Raw genomic sequence first — 23674 nt, forward strand, 5'->3', positions numbered from 1 at the left:
GACCGTAGGCATGACTCTGCTCCCCATGGCTGTCTGCCCAGTGCTCCCGCCTGTGCTCCACACCACCGTTGTGCCGATGGGAAGGCCCAGCCCCCCTGTCTCTGTATGGCTGAGGCAGTGGCCTGTTCCCCGTGTCGTGTCAGTGCCAGTGGTACCGCCTGTGTCTGTGGGCTGGGCGCCAGAGGTCCCTTGAGCACTGATGTCTCTTGTGCTGCAGGCACTATCCCTCTGTGCATAACACATCTCGTTAGCTGCCTTCCTTCCTGGTGCTACTTTGGACTGCATGGCTGTCCTGTCACACTGAGGAGGGCTGCTTCTCACCTTGCTGCTTCTAGTCTCCTGCCTGCCGCGTACGCTGGCTGTCAGAAGACCTAATCGCTGAGCGAGTGGTGGGCTAGCTGCAGGGGTCCTGTTTTATAGGGCCCGCAGCAAAGGCAGGGCAGCGGTGGCCATTGTGACCTCAGAAAGCAACTGCGATGGAGTGGCCCATATGTGGTCAAAGGCAGCTGTGTTGGGAGTGGCCTGGAAATGCCCTAACATGGAAGAAGGAGGAGGGCTGGGGAGGCTGATGGCCCCTTTTCTGGGGCTGTCTTCCCCGAGCCATTTGGCTTGCCAGAAAGGCTGCCCCTTGACCGCAGGGATTGCCCTGCACCTCCCATCCCATGTCCTGGTTTATTTTTAATGCTGGTTTTTAGGTAATTTCATTATATTCTTTACAGAAAATAACAGAAGCAAGGTGTATCTTCAACCCAAATTCCCATATGCGCTCTGTGCTCTGCGTGAAGAATTTCTTCCTCACATCGCATCTAATCTAAATCTCCCCTCCATTTGTTCAAAGCCTTTATTCCTTGTTCCATGGCCACACTCCCTGATAGAGTCCCTCTCCAGATTTCTTTTAGGCCACCTTTATGGCTTAGTTTAGGTGGCAAAACTGCAGGACCTTGCAAATTGCAGCCCGATAAGACCTTGTTTCATGTATTCCACATGACACTTTGCAGCTCTAGCCTTTCATCAGTGTAACAGAGAATCACAGAAACATTAAGGTTGGAAAACACCTCCAAGATCATCTGGTCCAACCATCCCCCTACCACCAATGCCACCCATTAACCCATCTCCCCAGGTACCAGATCCAACCTTTCCTTGAACACCCCCAGGGGCGGTGACTCCACCACCTCCCTGGGCAACTCGTCCCAATGCCTGACTGCTTTCTGAAAAGAAATGTCTCCTCATTTCCAACCTGAACCTCCCCTGGTGCAACTTGAGGCCATCCCCTCTACTCCAAACACCTCACGATGACACCCTTTCCTCTCCTGGGACATTTATTCCTGGCAGGAGGCATAGGTCCTGCATCCCAAGGCCCAGCCATACCCCAATGTTTCCATTTCCCCTCGCTTTTTCCCTTAGAACCTCACAACGTAGGGCAGAGGACACCATCCCCCACTCCCCTCCTGCTTCGCCGCCCTCTTCTCCTCATAACCCTGCTTTAGAAACAGAGAGTCCTTCTGTTACAAATAAGGACCTGAAGCATGGTGTGAACCAAGTTTCTTCCCAAAAATCTTCTGGAGTGTCTGGTTTGGGGCAAGAGGGAAGCGTGCTGTGCTGATCCCATGGCAGCAGCAGTTTCTTATGTATGGGCATCCTCTGGCACACATTCACTCCAAGCCCCATAGGTTTGTTTCTTCCACAGTTGCATGCTTTGTTCTCGCTTTCATTCTCCCCGCCATGACACATTAATGGGGAAGCATCCAGATGTCCCCAGCCCCATCCCTGTTCCCATCCCTGTCCCCAGCCTCGTAACCCTGGGGGTCCCAGGGGCTGCAGCTGAGGCGGCACCTGGAGGTGACCAGGGCAGACCCGCAAAACATGCCCTTTGTTGCGTTTTGCTGAGTTTGGGCCCATTTGCTCTCAGCCCTATGGGGCTGCCCTCTGGTTCTGCTTTCTGCTGGAAGCTGCTCTCTGGCTGCAGGTGCCTAATTAGCCAGGTGCTAATTGTTGCAAAAACAAACAAATCTCCCTCTCCCCACCCAAAGAAAACCAAACTAGACAACAACAAAAAATAACCAGCCAGCAATAATTATTTAATGATGTTTTTATTTTACAGGATACAAATTTCTTTTCTTGTTTTAAGTACTCAACAGGAATTAAAGTGCTTCATTTTTACAAATCTCCACCCACCTTAAAACCAAATATACATATATTACAGAAAATATGTACAATATCTGCAACTATTTTACATTCATGTATTTTTTTACCATAAAAATGACCACTTACACTTGCACAACTTAAAATGGCATTTAAATTTCACCTTTTAAATATTCTTCAGTTTGTTGAAAAACCAGAACAATTTTACACCTCTTCCAAATATTAGTATTTTTACAAACAAACAAAAAAATCTGTTTCCTTAATTAAAACCTTTTTTTTTTTTTTCGTAATGAAAAGGAATTACAATGCATAGCCTGTAATTCTGATGTCACATTACAGCTGATCCAGCTCCCACTAAAATTAATGTATTAATCTGCTCTGAGGGCTGCAGAATAGAGAGCATACTATAGAAATAATAGACAGGAAAAACAAACAAACAAACAAACAAAAAACAGTAACCAATACTTCTATTGCAAACAGTTCCTTATATGCAACAGATCTGCCTTCTCTTTTAAAAATACTAGGCCATATGCATGCAAAAATGCTTTCACACAGCTCTCCCCCCATCCCCTTTCTGAATATTTTCACCACAGTTAATGACTCTGCAAAGGATGAACTATAAAATGAAGCAGGTTGGTGTTATGCAGTGGCTGAAATATATGCTTTCTGAATAGAAATCTGCTGAAATTTTATTAGATAAAAAACACATTCTACATTCACTTGTGTAAGGAATAAGGGATGGAAGGAAAGTGCCATGAATGAATTTGGGAATAAATTTCATCACTGGGTTCCAGAGGAAGCACACTGAACACCTATATTGAATTTAGTTTGTTTTGGTTTGCTTTTAATTAGTCTGAAATAGTGAACATGCCACAAAAATAGGTCTAATTCTTTTTTGTTTGTTTGTTTGTTTTGTTTTTTTTTTTTTTTCTCCTGAATACAGGAGTCAACACAGTCAATACAGATTGTACTTTGAATGCAGTACAATTTATTTTTGATTGTAAAATACTGCTTGGAATAGGTCATTTGAATAATAGTCTCATACACACACACATATATACATATACACACAGATAAATGTGTGTGTATATATAGACATATAAATATACAATCATTAAGTTACTATTATGTTCTGTTAAGGGACAAGGATTTAGGGAACAATCTGATCAGCAGATTAAAACTCATATCCAAGGAACATGCTTCACTACAGTCCTATGGGTCAGAACCATCTAGGTAGGTACACTCCTCATACCAACAGGGCCACAGACTGAAGAAAAAACATAACTCCACATATTTTGTTTCAGATTTCAAATCAAATCACAGTCTAAGACTGATCCCCCTTTCACCAACAGATTTGTCTTAAGGATAGTCAGTTCTTCCACAAAATTATGTCTCATCCCCCATCACTTACTTTCAGATTGTTTCCAGCTGTTTATGCCCACTCCCACCCACATCAACTATCTCCAGGTGAAACTGCTCTGAGGTTCAGCTGAGCACTGTGATTCCAGATGAGACACAGTAAATCAGCAGTACTCTAAGTGGAAAAATCTTCATTTGCCACCGTTGGCTTTATATAATGTAAGGCAGATTCTACACGAATTCACTGCAGGTATAATCGCCCCAGCAAATGTATGATAGCTTACACCACCTAAAGATTTCTAAATATATTTATGGAGAAAGCTCTTTTTTATTGCTTAGAATTATTTCTACATGGATTTTTTTTTTTCTTGAAAGCCTTTTTCTTCAGTATAAGGAACCACTACCCATTGTTCATTTTATTTAACCATGAAATGAAAAAGTGGCCAGTTTTTATAACTAGCTGTATGGTTGGAAGTATATTTAAAATAAGTACAACAAACCCCAAAGAACTTGTCAGGTGTTTCCACATCTCATTTTTGAATATATATTTTTATATATTTATTTTTTCTCTTGACTCCTCTTGGAACTGTTTAGAACATACATCTATTTTATAATCTCATCTAAAACTTATGCAGGTGGTAGTGTATTTATTCTACATTTAAATCAGTGCCCAGCTTCATCCATGTTTTAAAAATATGAAGAATAAGAACCCTTTTATATAAAGGGATTTAGAATCTTTGAGGAGATTTATAAAGCACTTGAAGATGGTTTTGCATAAAAAGGTGCCGCTATATTACATGCATTTAAATGGTTTAATATTCTACTCCAAATAGAAGGGAATGTTTCCTTACGTCAATATCTGTTTTGCACATAAAAAATGAATACCTTTTAGAATAAACAAAATGTAAAGGGATTTGAAGGTAATAGATGCTATAGATTTTACAGTAGCTCTTCAACAAAGCATGATGCCTGAAACCAACCTGATGCCTGAAAACAATTTTTAAAGGACCTGGAAGAATGGTGCAGACATACAGACATCACAATATACTATTTTTCCATAATAAGGGGGGAAATAACAACTCTTTTTGAAAATATATTTTTATGTTTCAAACAAACATAATGATAAAATGAAGCCATTGTTTTGGACGAACACAGACAAAAGCACACAATATTGCTTGATTCACTTTAAATTGTGCTGTAGGCTTACTGCTTTTAAACTGAGAAACAAGCATTTCTTGAACACAAGAATCACAAAGTTTAAATAAAGCAGCAGAGCCACTCACATACATTCATGTATTATGGATGAATGGACAATTATAGTTTTTTTTTTTTTTTTTTTTCTTATAAATAATCTTTTTTTTTTATTAATAATTTTTTTTTTTTTAAAAAAAAGCTTTGGTTGCTTTTTTTTTGGGGGGGGTGGGGGGGTCAGGGGGGCCATCTGTGAAGAAGGGACTAACTGGGACTAACTGTCAGGGTGGTTAAATCTAGAAGCAACTTCTCCATCTTCTTATCTTTAGTATTGGTACATATTGTTCCTACAAGATACACACAGAACCACACGTTTGAGTGCCATTACATCCTGACTCAGAAGAGATCAATTCTGACCAACCAATTAAGAGAGCATGAGTGATTTTTTTTTCTGAAGTAAATAAAATATCCCACTATACATAAACTTTAATTGCTGAAAGCAAGCATGAGGCCAACATTCAAATAAATAACTCCTAACAATAATTTAATTCCACATTGTTTACACCCACATGGAGAGCTTCTTCTGAGACATGCTGAAACCATTCAAGCAGCTTCAGATAGTCAATACCACTATAACAATAAAGCAGCCCAGAAATTGCTGCTTCTAATCATTTAGTAATCATTTTCATAATCATTTAGCCTGAAAAAGGTTTTCCTACTTAGTTCAGAATTAAGAGCTTAGAAAACAGAATGTACTAAATGACAGCAATCATACCATCATATTATTTTGAGTACAACTCAGTCCATCTTACCTAGGGTCTCCTCTAATGCAACTTCTCCCCTCACAGTCAACAACTTGAACATAGGAAGTAACGTTTTTAATATGTTAGGTTGTAATGAGACTACCTTCTAGATCCCACAAGTGCACTGCAGACTCTTTTAGAGGATAACCGCTTTTGCAGACCATGGAAAGAAAATTAGCCAGGGAGGGTTCTTCCTGCCTATCTGAATGTTACTCTATCCCTTGCCAAGACACATAGTACTAGCTAAGGACACCTAGGTGAAGATTTGATGGAACTTGCCAACATGAATCATAAACACCTTATGCTGCCCATAACTAAAGGTAGGCAGTGGAAGTAACTTCAGATCTCTTAAAGAACTATAGAAGAGCCTGCACATTAGATAAAAGTGATACTAGGGTTATACACAAAGTAATCTGGACACAAAGAGCACCCAAAGAAAAATTCAGAACTGACATGTACAAAATCAGCTGTAGAGTTAGTACTCTGCAATGCCATGTCCTGATTATCACTAACACTAGTGTAAACCTTTGAAGTCTAAAGGCCATCATAAATTTTGGATTTGTGCAGGTGAGAGCAAAATACAGGCCACTCAAATGAAGTTGTGACATTCTTCTCATGAAAAGTGGCAGACATTGTGTACTCACGCATGCATAATGCTAAAAAACAAAGCTTACTTCAACAAACCTTTATTTGTTAAATGCTAACTAAAATGAACATTTATTCCTAGTGTTGCAAAAAAGAGTGAAGTGGGACTCGAGTGAGTATTTTGTTTGGAAATCTCATTACCAAAAATCTGTTCGCATGTTACTAACAAAACTGGACTTGAGCCTGAGCTGACATGATTGAAAACACAGATAGCAGTTATATTGAGAAGTAAGACTCCTGAACGTTCCCATCAGACGTTGATTGCAGAAGTTTCTTATTTCCCTTCCTTTGAGGAGTCAGAAAGGGAAAGATGGCAATGATTTTATCTACCTGATAGTCAATCACTATACCTCGTTATTTACCATATTTCATCCAAGGTTGTTACAGTAAAAAATTTAAGGAGGTCATTTGCCTCTATGGATTAAAAAACCCTCATAAGAATGGAAGTTCATAATAGACTTAGCACTGTAAAGCCCACAAGTCCTAATTCCTTTAAGTGGAATGCAAATAATTTCAATTAATGCAACTTGAGATTTGCAGGTTCAGACTTCATACTAAATGCATATAAAGCAGGCTCCACATTACAATAGCAATCCTTAAAGATTGTTGTCTTAAATAAGTATTACAGTATCTAACCTTCTGCAACAATTAGGATATTTAGATTCAAAATGTTCATTTGTTCCAATAACCATAATAGTGAAAATACAAACTCCCAGAAGATTAACAGAATCTGTTACTTATCTCAAACCACACACTGCATTTTAGTAATGAACTACTGCAGTCTTGAAAGGTTACAATGGTAGGACACTGAAGAAAAGCTACTACTCCTTTAAACACAACTGGAACTTATTTGTCCACTGCATGCCACTTATGTTACTGCTATTTTTTTAATGCATAAAAATATCAAGATCATTAAGTGTCAGCTATTAAAACAAATCACTGAACAGTATTTGTTAATTTAGGACTGTGTTTAATTTCAAATAGAAAACATGCTTTTTAAATAAATTATTCACTAACATGAACCCAGTCTCATGAAATCAAAGCAAAAATCAAGTATTGTACATTCTTAATACTGCACATATATTATATGTTTTATCATATTTTAGGTATTCATTTCTAGATTGAAAATCATTAGGTTGTTTCCTTGATAAATTGAAACTTTAAAAGCCAATATACCTGTAAAAGCAATTTGCATTACTTTAATTAAAAAGAAACAAATGAATACAACATATGTACAGATCTGTGGAATTCGATCTATTAACTACATACATTAAACCAAACTATCCCTGTATATTTAACTACAGATCTATTTGGGAAACGTGGAGGTATATCTTTTATCCTGTTGCGAGTCCTAATATGTAAGTAGGAAACTTCAATATTTGTATTCTTAAAGAAAGTAGCAAACATGAACCAAATAGCAATTTTCAAAAAAAAAAAAAAAAAAAAGCATAACAATGAACAAGTAGTACAGTAGAGTTAGTAGGTATTTTTAATAGCATTCACATTTTTAAAAAGTCTCTGAAATGGACCTGTACATCACTTTCATTGACAAAACATAAATATAAGAAAAAGATCCCTAGAAAGACCAGATTTTTTCCCAAACATAAAGTGCTAAGATGTGTACGGTAGTAAGATTTTTTTTTTTTTTGATTGAGCGAAGGAAGGTTAGCCAAAAGGTTAACCAGAAATTCAATTGAAATCTTTTAAAAATACCACTTGTTCTTGAGCTTCAGCATTCCGACACTTTAGAAGATTCAGGTTGTTCTTCTAAACTTACTTGCAGTTCATTTTGACATTCTAATGTCTCACCTTTGACAGCTAAGTGGATAACTTTCAACCATTTCTGTTTTAGTTCCTCATTGTCTGCAGCAAAACTGTGCACAGACTTCGACTGGGTCAGTTTGAAGCTGTGTGGGAGGTCAGCACTTCTTGGAGTGTCGTCTACTGCATAGCCCAAAAGTGGAATTGTAGCCAGAGCTTTAACATCCTACGAAGGAGAAATTCCTGATTAAGAACAAGCAATTAATCTGCTAGCTGCCTTTCATTCACTATACATTTCCTCTTGGCATACCTGTGGAGCACCATACATGTACAGCACAACAGCTTCCTGTTTAGGTATAACACACCATGCTTTCTGCCAGGGCTTTGATTTTTCCATGTACTGAAGAAAGCTACATATGACACTATTTCCAGAGACTTCAGCAGATTCAATCTAGGAGATGGCATAAAGCATAAAAAGGAAAATAAGCTTTCCTTAAATAAAGGCTAAAACATATAGACCAGAAAGCCTGAAATACACCACCATTCATGACAGATCTTGGATAATGTATGCAAAAGAACTTGAGCAAATAAGATCATGAATGACTGTATTTATGGAGAATATTTATATATTACATGCTTAACGTCACAATGTGTTCTCTTACACATGTGTAATCTGTTCTTTCTTTCACCAGTTGTTTGAGATTATACACTTCTAGATGTCTCTAAATCTCACTTTTCCCACCATGGCTAGCCTTTCTCTGTATCTTCACATCTACAGCAATGTTTTATTTCTAAGGTAACATCATGTTGGGCTAGCTATCCAACATGACAACCACTCTATTTTAGTGCCAAAATAATATGACAAGAGCCAATGCAGAGACATTCCAAGGATAACGTAAGAACACAAGAATGCAAGTATTAATTCTAGACAGAATATTAGGTGAATTGCTTAAAATCTGGGGACAGAACGACATGCACAGTGATTCTGAGAAGACCAGAGAGAATACAAAATGATTACATATTATTACTTCCTTTACATCATCTCTGTGTCATCCCCCCCCGGCCCCCATCAGGTGGGATGAATTTGATCCATGCACCTTTTATTTCCCCCAAACACACACACACACAAAAACACAAGAATGCTACCATTTTTTCACCTAGTGATGAGCCCAAACTATTGGCAACTATGCTCATATGGTATTTTTAAATGACATACCTCCAAGATACCTTTCTTCTTCTTTTCTTCACTATCTGTACAACCAATTATAACATGATAGCAGTCCTTACAAACTTTGTTCAATTTATTGCCATCATACTCAAGATGTGCTTTATAATCAGAACATTTCCAGCAAACCACCTTAAAAACAAGAAAGATTTACAAACATGTAAATATTAAGTATTTACAAAACTTCACAAAAACAGAATTTTGAAATATTATATATAATAGTAATGTATTGTTCAATTATACAAAAAAAAAAGTCTGACTATTATGTCAATGATAGCTTAACTGAAAATAGTAATTTTCCAATTTTGTGCCACTGCTTCTTGATGTGCTTTTTTTTTTACTATTTACCTGGTGGGAACTTTGTACAAAATCACATTAGGATTTCAATTATATCTGTAAGTTAAAGTTAGGAATAAAATCAGAATATAGGACAAGCCAATGTACAGGACAAGAAGTCTTCCAAGTTCCTTTAGATGCCAACCTGAAAAGCTACACTTACCATTTTGTTTCCTACATAACCCCAGAAACGTACAACTGAGATGCACTTTTAATGAGAAGAAAACTGAGTAACATCAGAACTTACTAATTTTTTAACCTGCTAATAAACACTAATTTCGAAGTCTCAGAATCTGTTCACAAGTATGCAAAATAAATAAGAAAATGTCACACTGCTGAATTTTCATTCTACAAAACATGTAAGAAAACTGAAATGCAAGAAGATATGAAAAGAGTTTGTTCATTAGACATATTTTGCTCTCAGGAATATTCCTTCAGCTGAAAAAGATGCCCTGAATAAAAAAATGAGTGCAGTTATTTCAAGAAAGAATGGTAAACGAGTGGACTTGAACCACTCAAACACCTAAACAAAATTATATTGAGTCAGGGATCTGTATTAGCAATCTAGATCACTACCTTCAACCAATATCCACAGAGTACACTTATTGTTCCCAATTGTTAACTGCTAGAAAGACACTCTAACTGACCCAAATTAATTCCCATGAAAGAAAGCATTTAAAATGAAAATGGAAGGAAATGTGATAGATCTCCAACAGAAGGAAAAAGGAGTCCAAATTGCCAAAAGGGAAAAAAGGGGAAGGGTGTGATCTTAAGATTAATGAAGGCGTTTTAAGGTAGAAAAATCTGGGAAACAAACAAAACAGATAACGTCTGTATAATGAATAATTCAGAGCTTCTAAAAAAGCCTTTAGTGTCCTGCAAAGCGCTAGAGCAGAGTTGTGGATGCAGTAAACATTCACACCACATACGAACGCTATATGGAAGTCATACAGGACAACCTGCAATAAGAAATGAAACCTGGGCTTGCACTACCATCTACTGGAGAAAGGTATTGTTGCTGGATGTCAAGAAAAGGAAGTGCAGTATGTTTGTTCTTGTTTATTAACTTCTGAAAACTCTGAAGTTATACCACTATTACATGGTCACTTTAAAGTAACATACATTAATGCATTAATGTAGTACCACACATGGAAAGCAGCAACATCCTAACCTTCTCTCCTTCCCTAATACCTCAGGCCATGTTCACACAATTGCACACTGAACCTACCTGGGAACAGCTCCAAGATAACCCAATAAAAATATTTTAACTGCATGGCTTCATGGACTGCTTGCAAAGAGGAGAGGAGATAGCAGAATGGGATCAGGAGGCAGCCAATGCTGCCAGAGATAATGCTGGCTTATGCTCGTTAAACATGGTCTTGAACCTGTTGAGATCAGTGTAAGTCACTCAGAAGTAACAGCACAGTCTGTCTAGGTACTTGGGACGTTTTACATAACTGTGCATCTTTCTCTGCTGCGTCTTACTTCCAAAATTACTACGCCATCTAAACCAGACAGAGGATCCTTTGTGGTGTGCTGTCCACAGCTTCTACTTTCAGCCACAAGCACAGCAACAAACTGCAGCCTAACAAGCAGCCACCTGAAGTCAGCTAGGTGCTTAGACCCATTCCCCAACCTGCTCACCAGCTACAGCAGCTTGGGTTTTGCACTTACATGTCCACATGCTCGACAGTGGTGCCGCCTTCTTGTCAGTGCATTGAAGGGTTCCTTGCATTTCATGCACATGGTGACTTCGTTGTCTCGGATCCACCTTGGTGCTCTCTTCCCAAGCTCAGCATTCTGAAGGGGGGCAGGGGGAGGATAAAAACAGCTAGTTGTGCAGTACTTTAAATTGAGATAAATAATTACTTATAAAATAATTATTTTCTTCCTCTGGAAAGGAAATGGCACAAGACAGCTCTAGATGCATTTTGAAATCTATACAAGAATTAACAAAGAACCCAGTCAAATATGATTATGCATGAGTGAAAGGGAACATTTCATGAAAAAAAGGGGCTCATTTATAAGATTTGGCATTATGAAGAAAAACAATTACCAACAATTACCAATGACTACTTTGTAATTCCTCTGCTCTAAGAATGATTAGCTTGAAAACAAAGTTTCTGCCAAACTCTTTTTTCAGTTATAATGAACAAAATGGCTACTAAGAGGACTACAAAGGAATAGAAGCAACTTACAGAAACCTCTACAGGCGTGTCTTCATATTCCTTAGCAATAGCACTTCTGAAAGTTTCATTCCGCTGCTGAAAAGCTTCTATAGTATTCTGAAGCGCCTAGGGAAAAAATGGAAAACCTCCTCAAACATACTACACTTACAATGGACTCTCTACATTCCGACCATTTATTGATTAGCAGAGGGAAGCTATAGCCAGAAAATATGGATATTGCTCTTTTGATTGCTTCAGTGAAAATACATTAAAAAAAAATAAAGAATGTAGATGAATTTACCTTTATCCATTCTTCCTTATCTTGTTCAGAACTAAAAGAAATATTTGACATATTAGTCCAAAGCTAGTTCAGGAAATATAATCTCACTATCAACAACTTCCTGCAAAAGCCAATGTTGTGAAGTAATTCTCATAAACTCAGAAAAAGACAATACCAATCATTAACTGACCAACCAAAACAAAACAAAAACAGATCAGCAACAAAAAGCATGACTTCGGGCTTCATCAGGCTTCAACTACTAAGCACTAAATTCAAGTTCAAAGACAAATGTAAATACATTTCAAAGTAGTAATAGTATTTGCATTGTTACACTTTTTCTTTCTTCAAGAACAGGATAGAAAGGAAAAGATCAGAATGGCAAATTTAGCTGTGTTTTTTTCTTCTCTCATTTCATGCACTAAGTTCACATACTAGCATATATTTTTCCTAAATATCTCTTAAATCTTACTCCCTTCCTTACCCCCAAAGAATTTCCTTACTATTTTGGTTTGTTTAAAACTGTATACAGTGGCAATAAAAATATCCAATTAAAACAAAAGGAAAACTCTGCTTTAATATTATAAACCAAACAGCCATCTTTTGCTTCTTATACATTAGGGCGGACTTCAGATGACTTTACAGTAAGTACAGATGAGATATGTAAGACAGATCCGATGAAGGAAATATTTTAAACTCTGATCTTGTACAATAGCTTTCTCTTTAAAATACACCAGTAGGAATTCGACATTTAAATCTTTAGAAAGGCATCTTATTTCACGAGTGTTAGCACTGTTAGAAACTACTGGCCAGTACTGGTAATAAATTCTGTTTATCTGTAAGCTTTAAGTCAGAAAGATGAGAATCAGCACAAGAATATAACTGGCTCTTTGAAAGTGGCAGTCTCCCTGGGTAAAAATGTGGAAAAAAATACGCCTGTAGCCATACACTATCTGACATGCAGAATTTTATTTTGCTATGGATTGCTACAAAGGATGTGAAAGACAACTTCTACAATATCTCAATAAAAATGAATCCTCACATGTTGTTTTGCAAAATTACTGCAACTTGTTTAGGATTCTACTTGCTTTGCAAGTGTTTCCCCTTCCCACCTACCATCTGTACATGAGGCAGAAAAACTGTCTACACAGCCAAAGTAGTTCTCCTTACCTGCTTACATTAAAAAACAAAAGCCAAGCTATTAAACATCATACCAGATAAGCAACCTCTCAAATAAATAATTTACCAGCTTTTTAAAACCACTGATTGAAAATGTACTCAAATAGTATTCTGAAAAATAAATAGAAGCATACTAGTGAAGAAGACCTTAAGAGTAAACTAAACATTACAACGAAGTTAATAGAAGCTCAAGTACAGGGTACATAAAATACTCATGCATTAATCAAGACTTGAATAATCTAATCTACTCTAATAAGACTGTGGTTGGCATTTATAGCTTTGTTTTGTACAGACAACGCATTCTAAAAATATTCATAAAACAAAACAAAAACATGTTCTTACTACACTTAAAATAAATGAATACAATAAATTAGATTACTGATAATTTGGAAAGGCTACCAAAATAAACTTACTTTGTTGTAGCTTTTTTCTTCCAATTAAAAAGTATTTCACAAATGGTACAACAAGATGCAATCTTTCACCACTGAAATGGATGTGTGGCATAAGAGCTTGCCAAATATTTAGCAAAATAGCATGCAGCAATTTATAGCAGATGGGATTGATAGCAAAAAACATATCCCAGAAGTCTTGCAGATTTGAATGGAAAGCTTTTCCCTGTGATTTTCCAAATTGCATATTTCTATTACATTGGATTTCTAATTAAATTATAGTGTAAGTAAATTGCTATTTGCTGTTATATTTCTGCATCCACTGCTAAATATTTTTTCCATCAAGAAAAGCAGCTTGCAAGCTTTAGTTTAATAGCAAGCTAGGGTTTGTCCCCAAATACATGGTGTTGACACAGAGCTGTAACCTCCACAGGCATCTTCCTACTCCTTTAATCCTTGTCTCTCTGCAATGACATCCTAACTGCTAAGAATAGGATCTTCAAGCAGCTCCAACATGGAAGTTGGATGTAAAAATGCACTCCACTATTTTACTTGAAGTCAGGTAACCTAGCCATGAGAAGTTTAGTCTATGCAATGCAAAAAGTAGTTGTAGGAAGGTAACCCCCATGAAGAGGAGGATAAGAGGACTAAAAAAGAAATCAGGAAATACCATTCAGAAGAGTGCAATTGGAAGAAAAGGACCCAAGAACTGAAAGAACTTGTCTTCCAGGGTGAGGGGATCAGAGGAAAACAAGTAGACTGGAAAAACGATTGAGGAAAAGCAGGTGCCCATCTACCACTGTAGAGAACTACATTCTGGAGACATATCCCTACCAGAGTGAAGAGTTTTGTTGGGTGAACACATCCAGAGGTGAACAGATCTATTTGTACCAAGGTGTTTTAGGTACCAAGGTGTTTTAGGTAGCAGCGCTGCCCATATTATCAGACTCAGCATCTCACAGATCTCACAGTACTTGATGAAGCCAGACAGATTGCCTTTGCATTAGTCAGATACACTGATCTAAATTTTCCAGGTAGCCCACTCACAACTATCTTAGATATTTCAACAAAGCAATATAATGCACTATACATTGTAGATACATCTTCTATTCCAAGAGATTCTTAGACTGATAATTTACGCTTTTTGCCTAGGTTATTTTCAAAACACTGATATTAAGAAGAAGCCCACTCCATTTTTCTCCAAATCCATCACTCCATTCTTTTGCATTTATATACTTAATCCTTCATAAAAAGATAAAAAGACTTATCTTACCTGGCCTGCAACTCCAGTGTTCGCTCTTTTCCAGACACTTGAAAAGTATGTGGGTATTCTTCGTTATGAGTTTCTATAATCTTCATACCATCTATGCCAACTCTGTTTCGAACTGAGAACTTTGATCCTACCAAGCTGAATTTGGGGACGCAGTAGAGCAACATATTGTTAAACTGGAAAAAAAAAATGTTGCTTTGCATTAATGAAAACACAGATGACAGCCAGTTTCTACTGAGAGCTGGACAATATCACAAAGCTGAACTCAGTTAGTGAGAAAGCACGTTCATTTCTGCTTAGTTGATATGAGAAGTCTTAGTAGAAGACCAAACATCTAATGCAAGACAATGTCTGATTTTTTTGTTATGGGATTTAGAAATAAAATTAAAGGCTAGCCTCAATGGATATAAGAATAATTGCTCTGTATATGCAGCAATCTTCATAACCTTTATCATAACTATGCTCCTAAAGATATTTTATACCATTTTAAACCTTTTGTTAGAAAAGTCATTCTCATGACTCAGTTCTGCAGAAACTATTCTAAACTTCACAGTAATAATTCTTTTTGTCAGTGTATAAATTTATACAGACCCTGTACCAAACCTATTTAGTTTTGTATAAATTGTAACTAATATTATTTGACAAGAATATTTGTCTTTTCTCTAAGAAGAACGAGCACTCTGGTCTTACAGCTTTTATTCACTGAAACTCTCCATATCCCAAGAAAAAAATACCTGAGCAGTATAATGATATATTCCCTATTAAAGAATAGAACATTTAAATTTTATTTAAATGTCTGAAGTGCCAGCCTGGAAGCACAGTTCTTAAATTAGCTCTATAGAATTTCATTTTCTCACATTTTAATAATTAATATTGAGAAAACGTGAGGGGAAAAAAGAGAAACTCACCTCATTTAAATCCCTTTTAAACTTATCACCTCTCATGTTAAGCAGAAATCATTTTAATCAGCTGTCTAGCCCCATTTGATATTTTACTATTTCATGACTTCTTTTGTTTGAAGCACAGGTAAGTAGCAATTGTATCTCAACAATTCATTACTGCTCTTTAAAAACCAGAAGACATGCAGTGCCAGAGGACCACAAGCAATGAACTACTTCAAACCTTTTCCAAGGGAGCTGTAAGGGCATACTGCTGTAGTTTGTTACACCTAAGACAAGATAAGGCACCTGACAAGATGATGAATTGCCACAATAAGTTCCCACAGGACCACGAGAACATACTTGGACTCCAATCTATCAGGATCAAAATCCTAAGCTTCTACATTTCAGTTTTTTGAGAATGGCAAGGTTCTCATGCTCTAGAACCTGCATTTATGATTAGCAGATGTATTTAGAAGTGAGTTGCTGGGCACTGGTTCTGTTCTAAACAGTGTTCTCAAGTCTTTCTACGAGCAGTATAGGTTTTGCTCGAGTTCAAATACCACTGGAAGAAAGGCTACTCATTGGCATCAACTAGAAGATGATTTCCTTCTCTCTTTGGCAGTTCTTTCAAGTCTATCTAGAAATACATACAGCCACCCCTGCTAAAACGCATCGCTATACTTACTAGGAAAAGGTGCCGTTCTTGAGCAGATGTATTGCGAGCAGCAAGTTTAAGGATCTGTCCTTCTTTTATCAGTTCATTGGAAGGGTTCACAATGTCTTCCTCTTCTCCCAGCATCTCATATATCTCTAACAATTTCTTTAGATTTTCCTTTCCAGCGAAAATACAATTATAAAGTTTATTAAATAATAGCACAGATCTTCATGGATTTTAAATGAAATGCCAGAGGCTTGTGTAAGTCTGGAAAATGTCAGCTTTGATAAACATATATATATACACCTGATGTATAAGGTCAACCGTGTAGACTGACTGGCCTAGTTGATACACCTTTTAGAAATGTCATGATAATCTTTAAAAATGCAGGTATGTATAGAGCCTGTATCATTGCTTGTACAAAATTTCAAAATACCATTTAGGTATTTCAAAATACTTAATGAAGTACCAATCATGTCAGCCTGATATGGTAGAGAAACAGTAACTACTCTTTACAATCATGTTTCCACTGACAGAAACAGATGAGACAAGGTTAAGAGTTCAAGACTGTCAGCTAATTCAACCTGGAACATGTGAGAATTACGTACCATGACAAATTTTGTTTATCATTCCAAGAAGCTATGTACATACACTGAGCAGGAGCAATCACTCAGGCCCATGAAACCAATTTTTGCCATTTTAGGAAAAAATTGCAATTAACACTCCTAGCTTCACTTTTCAAATATAATATTTGAAAAAATGAACAGGGAAAGAAGGACCATTTACCATTTTCCTTATTGCGCTGTTTGAGTGACTTGCTGCAGTGGATATAATTTCCAGAGATTCTAGAAGGAACAAAGAAAGAAAAAAATGCAAAGACAAAAAGCTGCATTTTTGCATGTTTTTATATTATACAGAAAAATCGATCACTCTACAAAATGATGTTTGCAATTTTTATGTAATTTTTGAATGATTGGCCGAAATAGCTTGAACTGTCCTTGTATAAACGTAGAGAGGAAAAAGAATTGAAAATGGACTTTTCTTTCTCCTTGCAGGAGCTTATAAATACAATAATGAGCACAAATTCACTTTTTTTCCCAAATAAGAGACATACATGTCAAAATAATACAGCAAACAACAACAACAAAAACACAGCTTCTAAACAACCCTGAAGCAAATAAAATAATAATAAAATACCAGGCATAACTCCAAAACTAAAGGAAAACTTATGTAATACTCTAAATTCATAGTTTTAGAGTAACTAAAGGCTTTACAGTTTTTGTGCTAACTTCATCCACTGTTCAAACATTTTTTCCAAATAATCCTTCAATTCCATTGAAGAAATTCTATCATTCTTTTCACAGTGGTATTGCTTTTCAGTTTATTTCTCCTGAAAAGAGGTTTAATTTACAGTAACATCTTGTTAATATCTTATCAGAGCAATTTTATTGACTAGAAGATATTTACTTTCAGCATCTTTCCAGTCTAGGGAGTCCTGAGGCAATTTCCTTAGGTAGTCCTTTAGAAGCATCTCATAGCGTGGAATGCGTTGCACTGGTTCTAGCATGTGATGTTGCAATGTCAAATTTCCACACACTTTTTCTTTCTAAAATTGTAAACATATTTCAATGTAGTAGGCAAAAATATTATTTTACAAGAATATAGTAAAATAAAAATGATTGATAGAACAAAAATAATGTATTTTGAAACATGAATGACAGACCTTCTGAAAGAAAATACAAAAACTTCTTTACCAAAACAAATAATTGGAAATTTATTTACTAAAAGTAAAGTAAAAAGTAAAATAAATTTTAAAAAAATAAAAAATAATTAAAAAAAAAGTAAATAAATTTACTAGAAGTAATTGTAAAAATTGTTAAAATTATTCTGTAAATCACATTAACAAAAGTCCTACCAAAAAACTCCAACTGCAATGTATTTTAACATTGCTTTGTAATAACTTTGAGAACAAGACAATGACTATTTTGTTAATATGAACAGTTCATGATCACTTATTAGAAAATGTCTCGTAAGTAGTCTATAAAGTGTATTTTATCTAACAATCTTATACATAATTAAAAGATTACATTGAAGTACAAACAGTTGCCTTAGCTGGCTTAGAATCGGAATGCCCTACTCTGCAATAAATTTTAAGCAGAAATATCTTACCCTATTTCTAGATGTAAAGTCTGCAGGAGGAAGATACATACTTGCCTTTCAAACAGAAACCTACAGGGAGCACTATAGGGTATAAAACACATTTTTGCGAAGAATGATGTGCTGCTGTTGGCTTCCTTTCCCTTTTGTGGCTCAGCATTTTAGTACTTCAGATTTACTTCTAGAGTTTATTGTACTGCATAACAGCACTGGCATGAGCCAACAGAATGTTTATGGATTCAGTGCAAGGATCTACAGTTGTAGATCATTTTATTTATTTATTTACTTTTGGGGTCTATGACAAAATGTAGTATTTTTTAGTCTTTTCATGTTTCAACCTTTATACATAGGTTCTCTATGCTGAAATGGAAAGTCTGGATTTGTGTGGGTGTTTGTGCACACATGAAGGGAGGAGAAGAAACAGAAGGCAACACGATCTGGATAAAAGCAACCCTTAGTTCTAAAGGATTCAATATGTAATTTTCTACTTAATACTTTTTTCAGCCACAAACCTATACATTTTTATATATGCCAGTATTATTTGGAGATCTACATTATTCTCCCATTACCTGAATATCTTGAATAATTAATTTGAATTGAGGGGACCGTTCAGTCCATGTTTTTACCAATTCCATTGCATTATCGAAATTCTTCACATACTCCCCATACATCTTGAGGAAAGGAGCTAACTTCTGCAGAATGTCCCCAATTCTGGGGGTATCAGTCCTGTAAAGTAAGAGGGCAGAATATCAGAGTGAACAGGAAAGAAAAGTTGCGCAAGGTTATCAAACAGTTTCAAGTATTTGAAGAGAAGAGTATCATTCTGCTTGGGATCATCTCATGTGAAGTTCCAACAAAACCATTAAAACTGACCTGAATGAAAAGATTGTTTGCACACTCTCTAGTGATGTGTAAGTATTACAGATGACATACAGCACTAAAGAAAGAAAAACTTTCTATAATGAAAACCTTGGGACTTTATGTTTACAAAACATAGCCTAATCTATTTTATTTGCAGTTCCTTACAGCTACATTATATTCTTATGTCCACACTTTACCCTGTAAATAGCTATTTAGTCCTTTTATTTGAGGCCTAAATCCATACCACAGAGCTCTCCTTCCATGCTCTATATAAATAAATGCATTCAGGACTTTCAGAAACTCAGTAGCTCTAGACTTCAAGGCCAGGTTGGATGGGGCTTTGAGCAACCTGGTCTAGCGGGAGGTATCCCTACCTATGGCAAGGGGGATAAACAATTTGATCTTTAAGGGCCTTTTCAACCCAAACCATTCTACAATTCTATGTTTCTAGAAGTCAGAAATCAACTGTGCAGTAGTGGCCTGAAGTGAAGCAATCATTTCCAAAAGCTACTCTAAAACGTTACTGTTCCAAGCAAAAAGCTGTGCAGCAAGGAAAAGTTACCTGAATAGCAAATACTGGCAGGACTGGCCCAGCTGCAGCTGTGCCCAGGGGAGCAGAAGACACAACCTGTGCAAAACCTGGCAGAGCTACCACTGGACCTTGTAACCAGAGAAGGGGGCAAGATAGGGTGAGAAGATAGTCTCTGAAATCACTGAGACTCTCCGGCCTTTATTCAGGTATTTGCTCCACCAGTCTCTATATTCAAGCACACTTTCAAATGCAAGCTAGCAACTCAAAACAAATAGCCACCAAATTCACTGAACTCTATTTCTCTGGGTTGTCATTTTATCACAATGTAGCAGCATATTTTTAAACTAAAAATAAAATACAAATCATGTCAATTCTAACAGCACTGAAGTAAATGTGAATTAATTTCTAAATGTCACCTGGAAAATAAAAAAAGCACAATAGACTTTAAGGTTTTTCTGCTAAAGTTCACAGGTAAGTAATGATGAGATTTTGCCATTAAAAGCTTAAAGCATAAAAGACTGTGGCAATCCTTTGTATCTAGGCCAATTTGTATTAAAAAAAAAATGAATACTTATTCATGTTTCATAACTATTACTAGAAAGACATTACAAGAAAATATCAAAACTTTTAAAAGATAAAAAGTGGGAACCATTTGCTATGCCTGCTCCTTCGATACCTATGACTGCTCATTTACACAGAGCACTGCATTGTCACTGATTATGAAGATTCAAAACTTTCACTACTTTTCACTTTTACTTTTTTTTCTTCTATGTCCAAAGATCCAGGCTGTGAAAACAAATGACTTATTTCAGGTAAGTTAGACAAGGTCCACATTAGCACAAAGAGCTATTGAGAGACAGGGACTCAAAGAAAGCAGAACCTTCTTGGAACACTATCTTTCCAAGATCAGCTTTGAAGTATAGATATCTACTACTACTCACATTTAAACATGACAAACCATAAGCAAAAACAGGAAAGTATATTAAATGACATCAGGTCTAGGGCTGTTACTGTTTGTGTGGATAGACAGATTGGAAAAAGAGAACTATTACCGTAGACCCAAATCAACAGGGCATAGTTGCCAGGAAACAAAGAGGGCATTGTTATATAGCTCAAGAAATAGGACTTAGCATTGTTCTGTAGGTACAGAAACACTTCCTATTTTGGTGTTATTGGACCACAATGGTATTCACCTAAGCATTCTAAAAAACTTGAGCATGAAATAGCTGACCTGCTAATCACAATTTGTATTTAAAACTGTTATGATTGAAAGGAAGCAAAGAAAAAGTCTGTAAAAATTAACACAGCCAAGGTGTTTACAGAATAACTTCTTGGTCTCTTTTCTGATATACGAGCTAACAGGCATCCAACAAAATTGAAAGTTGAAATTTCAAAGCAAAATCACACAAATAGGCCAGCTAGGAAATTGCCAAAGAATGCTATTCTAAAATTTTGTGTTGAAAGTGAAATCATTTGTCCACAAAAGAACAAAACAAACAAAAAAACAAACAACAACAACAACAACAAACACAGAAGATATCACACCATGTTATTATATGCTTCCCCAGCTATCTGCTATTGGTCATCCTTGGGTACAAAAAGACAGATTTAGGTTGGTATTTTGACTTGAAATTGTTGGTATGCTCTGTTTTGCTTTTTTCATGGGAAATATATTGCACTGTTTTCAAGCCATATGTTGTAAAAGAGATAGTCAACTTCAGCTGTTGCTCAGCTCCTTCAAAACACCATTACCAGACAACTTCATTTCCACCAGATAAGTTTAGATATACACTGCCTTTTCTTCCAAAACAGAATCTGGTTCTGCTCTGCTTTCCCAGTTTCAAAAACTGTGTATTTTTACTTCAAGTATTCAAAACCAACCACAACTCAGGGAAAGTGTCATTTTTTATGGCAATTTTTTAGTAGAAGTGCATACAAGTACCAATATTTCAGTATTTTCTATCAAGAGACTGCTGAGGAAAGCAAACTGTATTTGGCAGAAGCTGTTGTGGCAGACAAATTCAGAGCCTGGTGATGGGCAGAGAAAATTATCCCTGATACTTTTAAGCCTCAGAAACTATGTAACTATACACACATCATTTGTGTGCAATGTAGCATTTTGCAAATACATAAGGTAGTGCAGCCCATCTCCTGTGCTCTATAATGTGTCTAGAGCAAGATCTTCAGTTATCACAAATTTCATTTCAAACGTACACAGCACTGACATAACATAGTGCGTGCTGCTTTTTACGCACCATTACAGTAAGTTAATCTCAACTTTTCATATGTATACACTCTATTTTAATCTATAGTTTATTTCCTATCAGATTTTTCAGTTGATCAGAAGGACAAAAATTTAACCTGATGAGGTTATTCTGCAAGAATCTGTATTTCGTGATGCTCAGGTTTTATTTACTTTCTAGCATAACAGATTGTTCAGGGCTACCATAATTTGTGGCCAGTAAATATCCTATTTTAAAGAATCATCATTTGAAAGAGGAATTAATTATCTTACAGAGTCAGAAGACATAGACCTTGTTGTCTAGATCAACCTTTGCGCGGTCAGAGATTTTTTCACATCACAAGAAGGTGTTATTTCTTAATTTTTGTGTGATTTTTTTGACAGTTAAGGTCTTCTATGAATATGTAACTGGAAAGGGTATCTGGATAGATAAGTAGAATAAACAGTAGAATAAACTCTAGATAACATGCAAAATAGGAGCCAAAAGGTGCTGAGGTAAAACAACTGAATGAAACAACGGGTCAAAACTATAAATATATATATATTTATATATATGTTTTTATTTTTTTTGATGAGGTGTCCCCTTTTCCTAAAAAGGGTAGGGGAGTAGCAATAAATTGGAATTTATTTATTTTTATGATCAGTTTAATAAGACAGACCAGAAATATACATGTATTTGAGCATCTCCATAGCATCTCCAGAATCCCATATATCAAGACAGGCTAAAGATACTGCACAATAGTACATAGAATCATTTACACTGGAAAAGACCTCTATCAACTCCAGCCACTATCCTAGCACTGCAAAGTCTGTCTACCACTAAACCATGTCCCTAAGCACCATATCAACATGCCTTCTAAATACTTCCAGAGATGGTGACACAATCACTTTTCTGGGCAGCCTGTTCCAATGCTTCACAACCCTTTCAGTGAAGACATTTTTCATAATATCCAACGCAACCCCCCCTTGTGCAATTTGAGGCCATTTCCTCTTGTCCTATTGCTTGTTGCTTGGGAGAAGCGACCAACTTCCACCTTGCTACAACCTCCTTTAAGCTAGTTGTAGAGAGTGGTAAGTTTCCCTGAGCCTCCTTGTCCCTAGGCTAAATAACCCCATTTCCCTCAGCTGTTCCTCCTAAGTCTTGTTCTCCAGACCCTTCACCAGGTTTGTAGCCCTTCTCTGGACATGTTCCAGGGCCTCAACATCTTTCTTGTAGCGAGGGGCCCAAAACCGAACACAGTACTCAAGGTGTGGCCTCACCAGAGCTGAGTACTGAGGGACAAACACTTCCCTAGCCCTGCTGGCCACACTGTTTCTGATACACGCCAGCATACCATTGGCCTTCTTCGCCACCTGAGCACACTGACGGCTCATATTCAGCTGATCACCTCCCCCACATCCTTTTCCACCAGGCAGCCTTCCAGCAACTTTTCCTCCCAGCCTGTAGAGTTTAATGGGGTTGTTGTGCCCCAGGTGCAGGACCTGGCACTTAGCCATACTGAACCCCATACAGCTGGCTTTGGCCCATCAGTCCAGCCATTTCCCTCTGCAGAGCCCTCCTACTCTCATGCAGATCAATACTCGGGCCTAGTTTGGTGTCA

The 23674-nt window shown here is 36.7% G+C and overlaps 1 protein-coding gene across 12 annotated transcripts in view; it reads right to left on the bottom strand.

Moving 5' to 3' along the window:
* Window positions 1–4923: 4923 nt before the first annotated feature.
* Window positions 4924–23674, bottom strand: part of FGD4 (FYVE, RhoGEF and PH domain containing 4) — a 110029-nt gene continuing 91278 nt past the window's right edge. For all 12 annotated transcript variants that reach the window (XM_035344607.1, XM_035344673.1, XM_035344612.1 and 9 more), the window contains 11 exons: window positions 19008–19164; window positions 17749–17887; window positions 17068–17126; window positions 16312–16458; window positions 14749–14921; window positions 11932–11962; window positions 11661–11756; window positions 11137–11262; window positions 9118–9258; window positions 8212–8352; window positions 4924–8127 (listed from right to left, as the gene is read on the bottom strand). In XM_035344607.1, the coding sequence (XP_035200498.1) occupies window positions 7870–8127; window positions 8212–8352; window positions 9118–9258; window positions 11137–11262; window positions 11661–11756; window positions 11932–11962; window positions 14749–14921; window positions 16312–16458; window positions 17068–17126; window positions 17749–17887; window positions 19008–19164 (1468 nt within the window). In that variant the 3' untranslated portion in view covers window positions 4924–7869. The remainder of the gene's footprint in view (window positions 8128–8211; window positions 8353–9117; window positions 9259–11136; window positions 11263–11660; window positions 11757–11931; window positions 11963–14748; window positions 14922–16311; window positions 16459–17067; window positions 17127–17748; window positions 17888–19007; window positions 19165–23674) is intronic.

Source organism: Oxyura jamaicensis, chromosome 1, assembly GCF_011077185.1.
Source record: "Oxyura jamaicensis isolate SHBP4307 breed ruddy duck chromosome 1, BPBGC_Ojam_1.0, whole genome shotgun sequence".
Lineage (NCBI taxonomy): Eukaryota > Metazoa > Chordata > Aves > Anseriformes > Anatidae > Oxyura > Oxyura jamaicensis.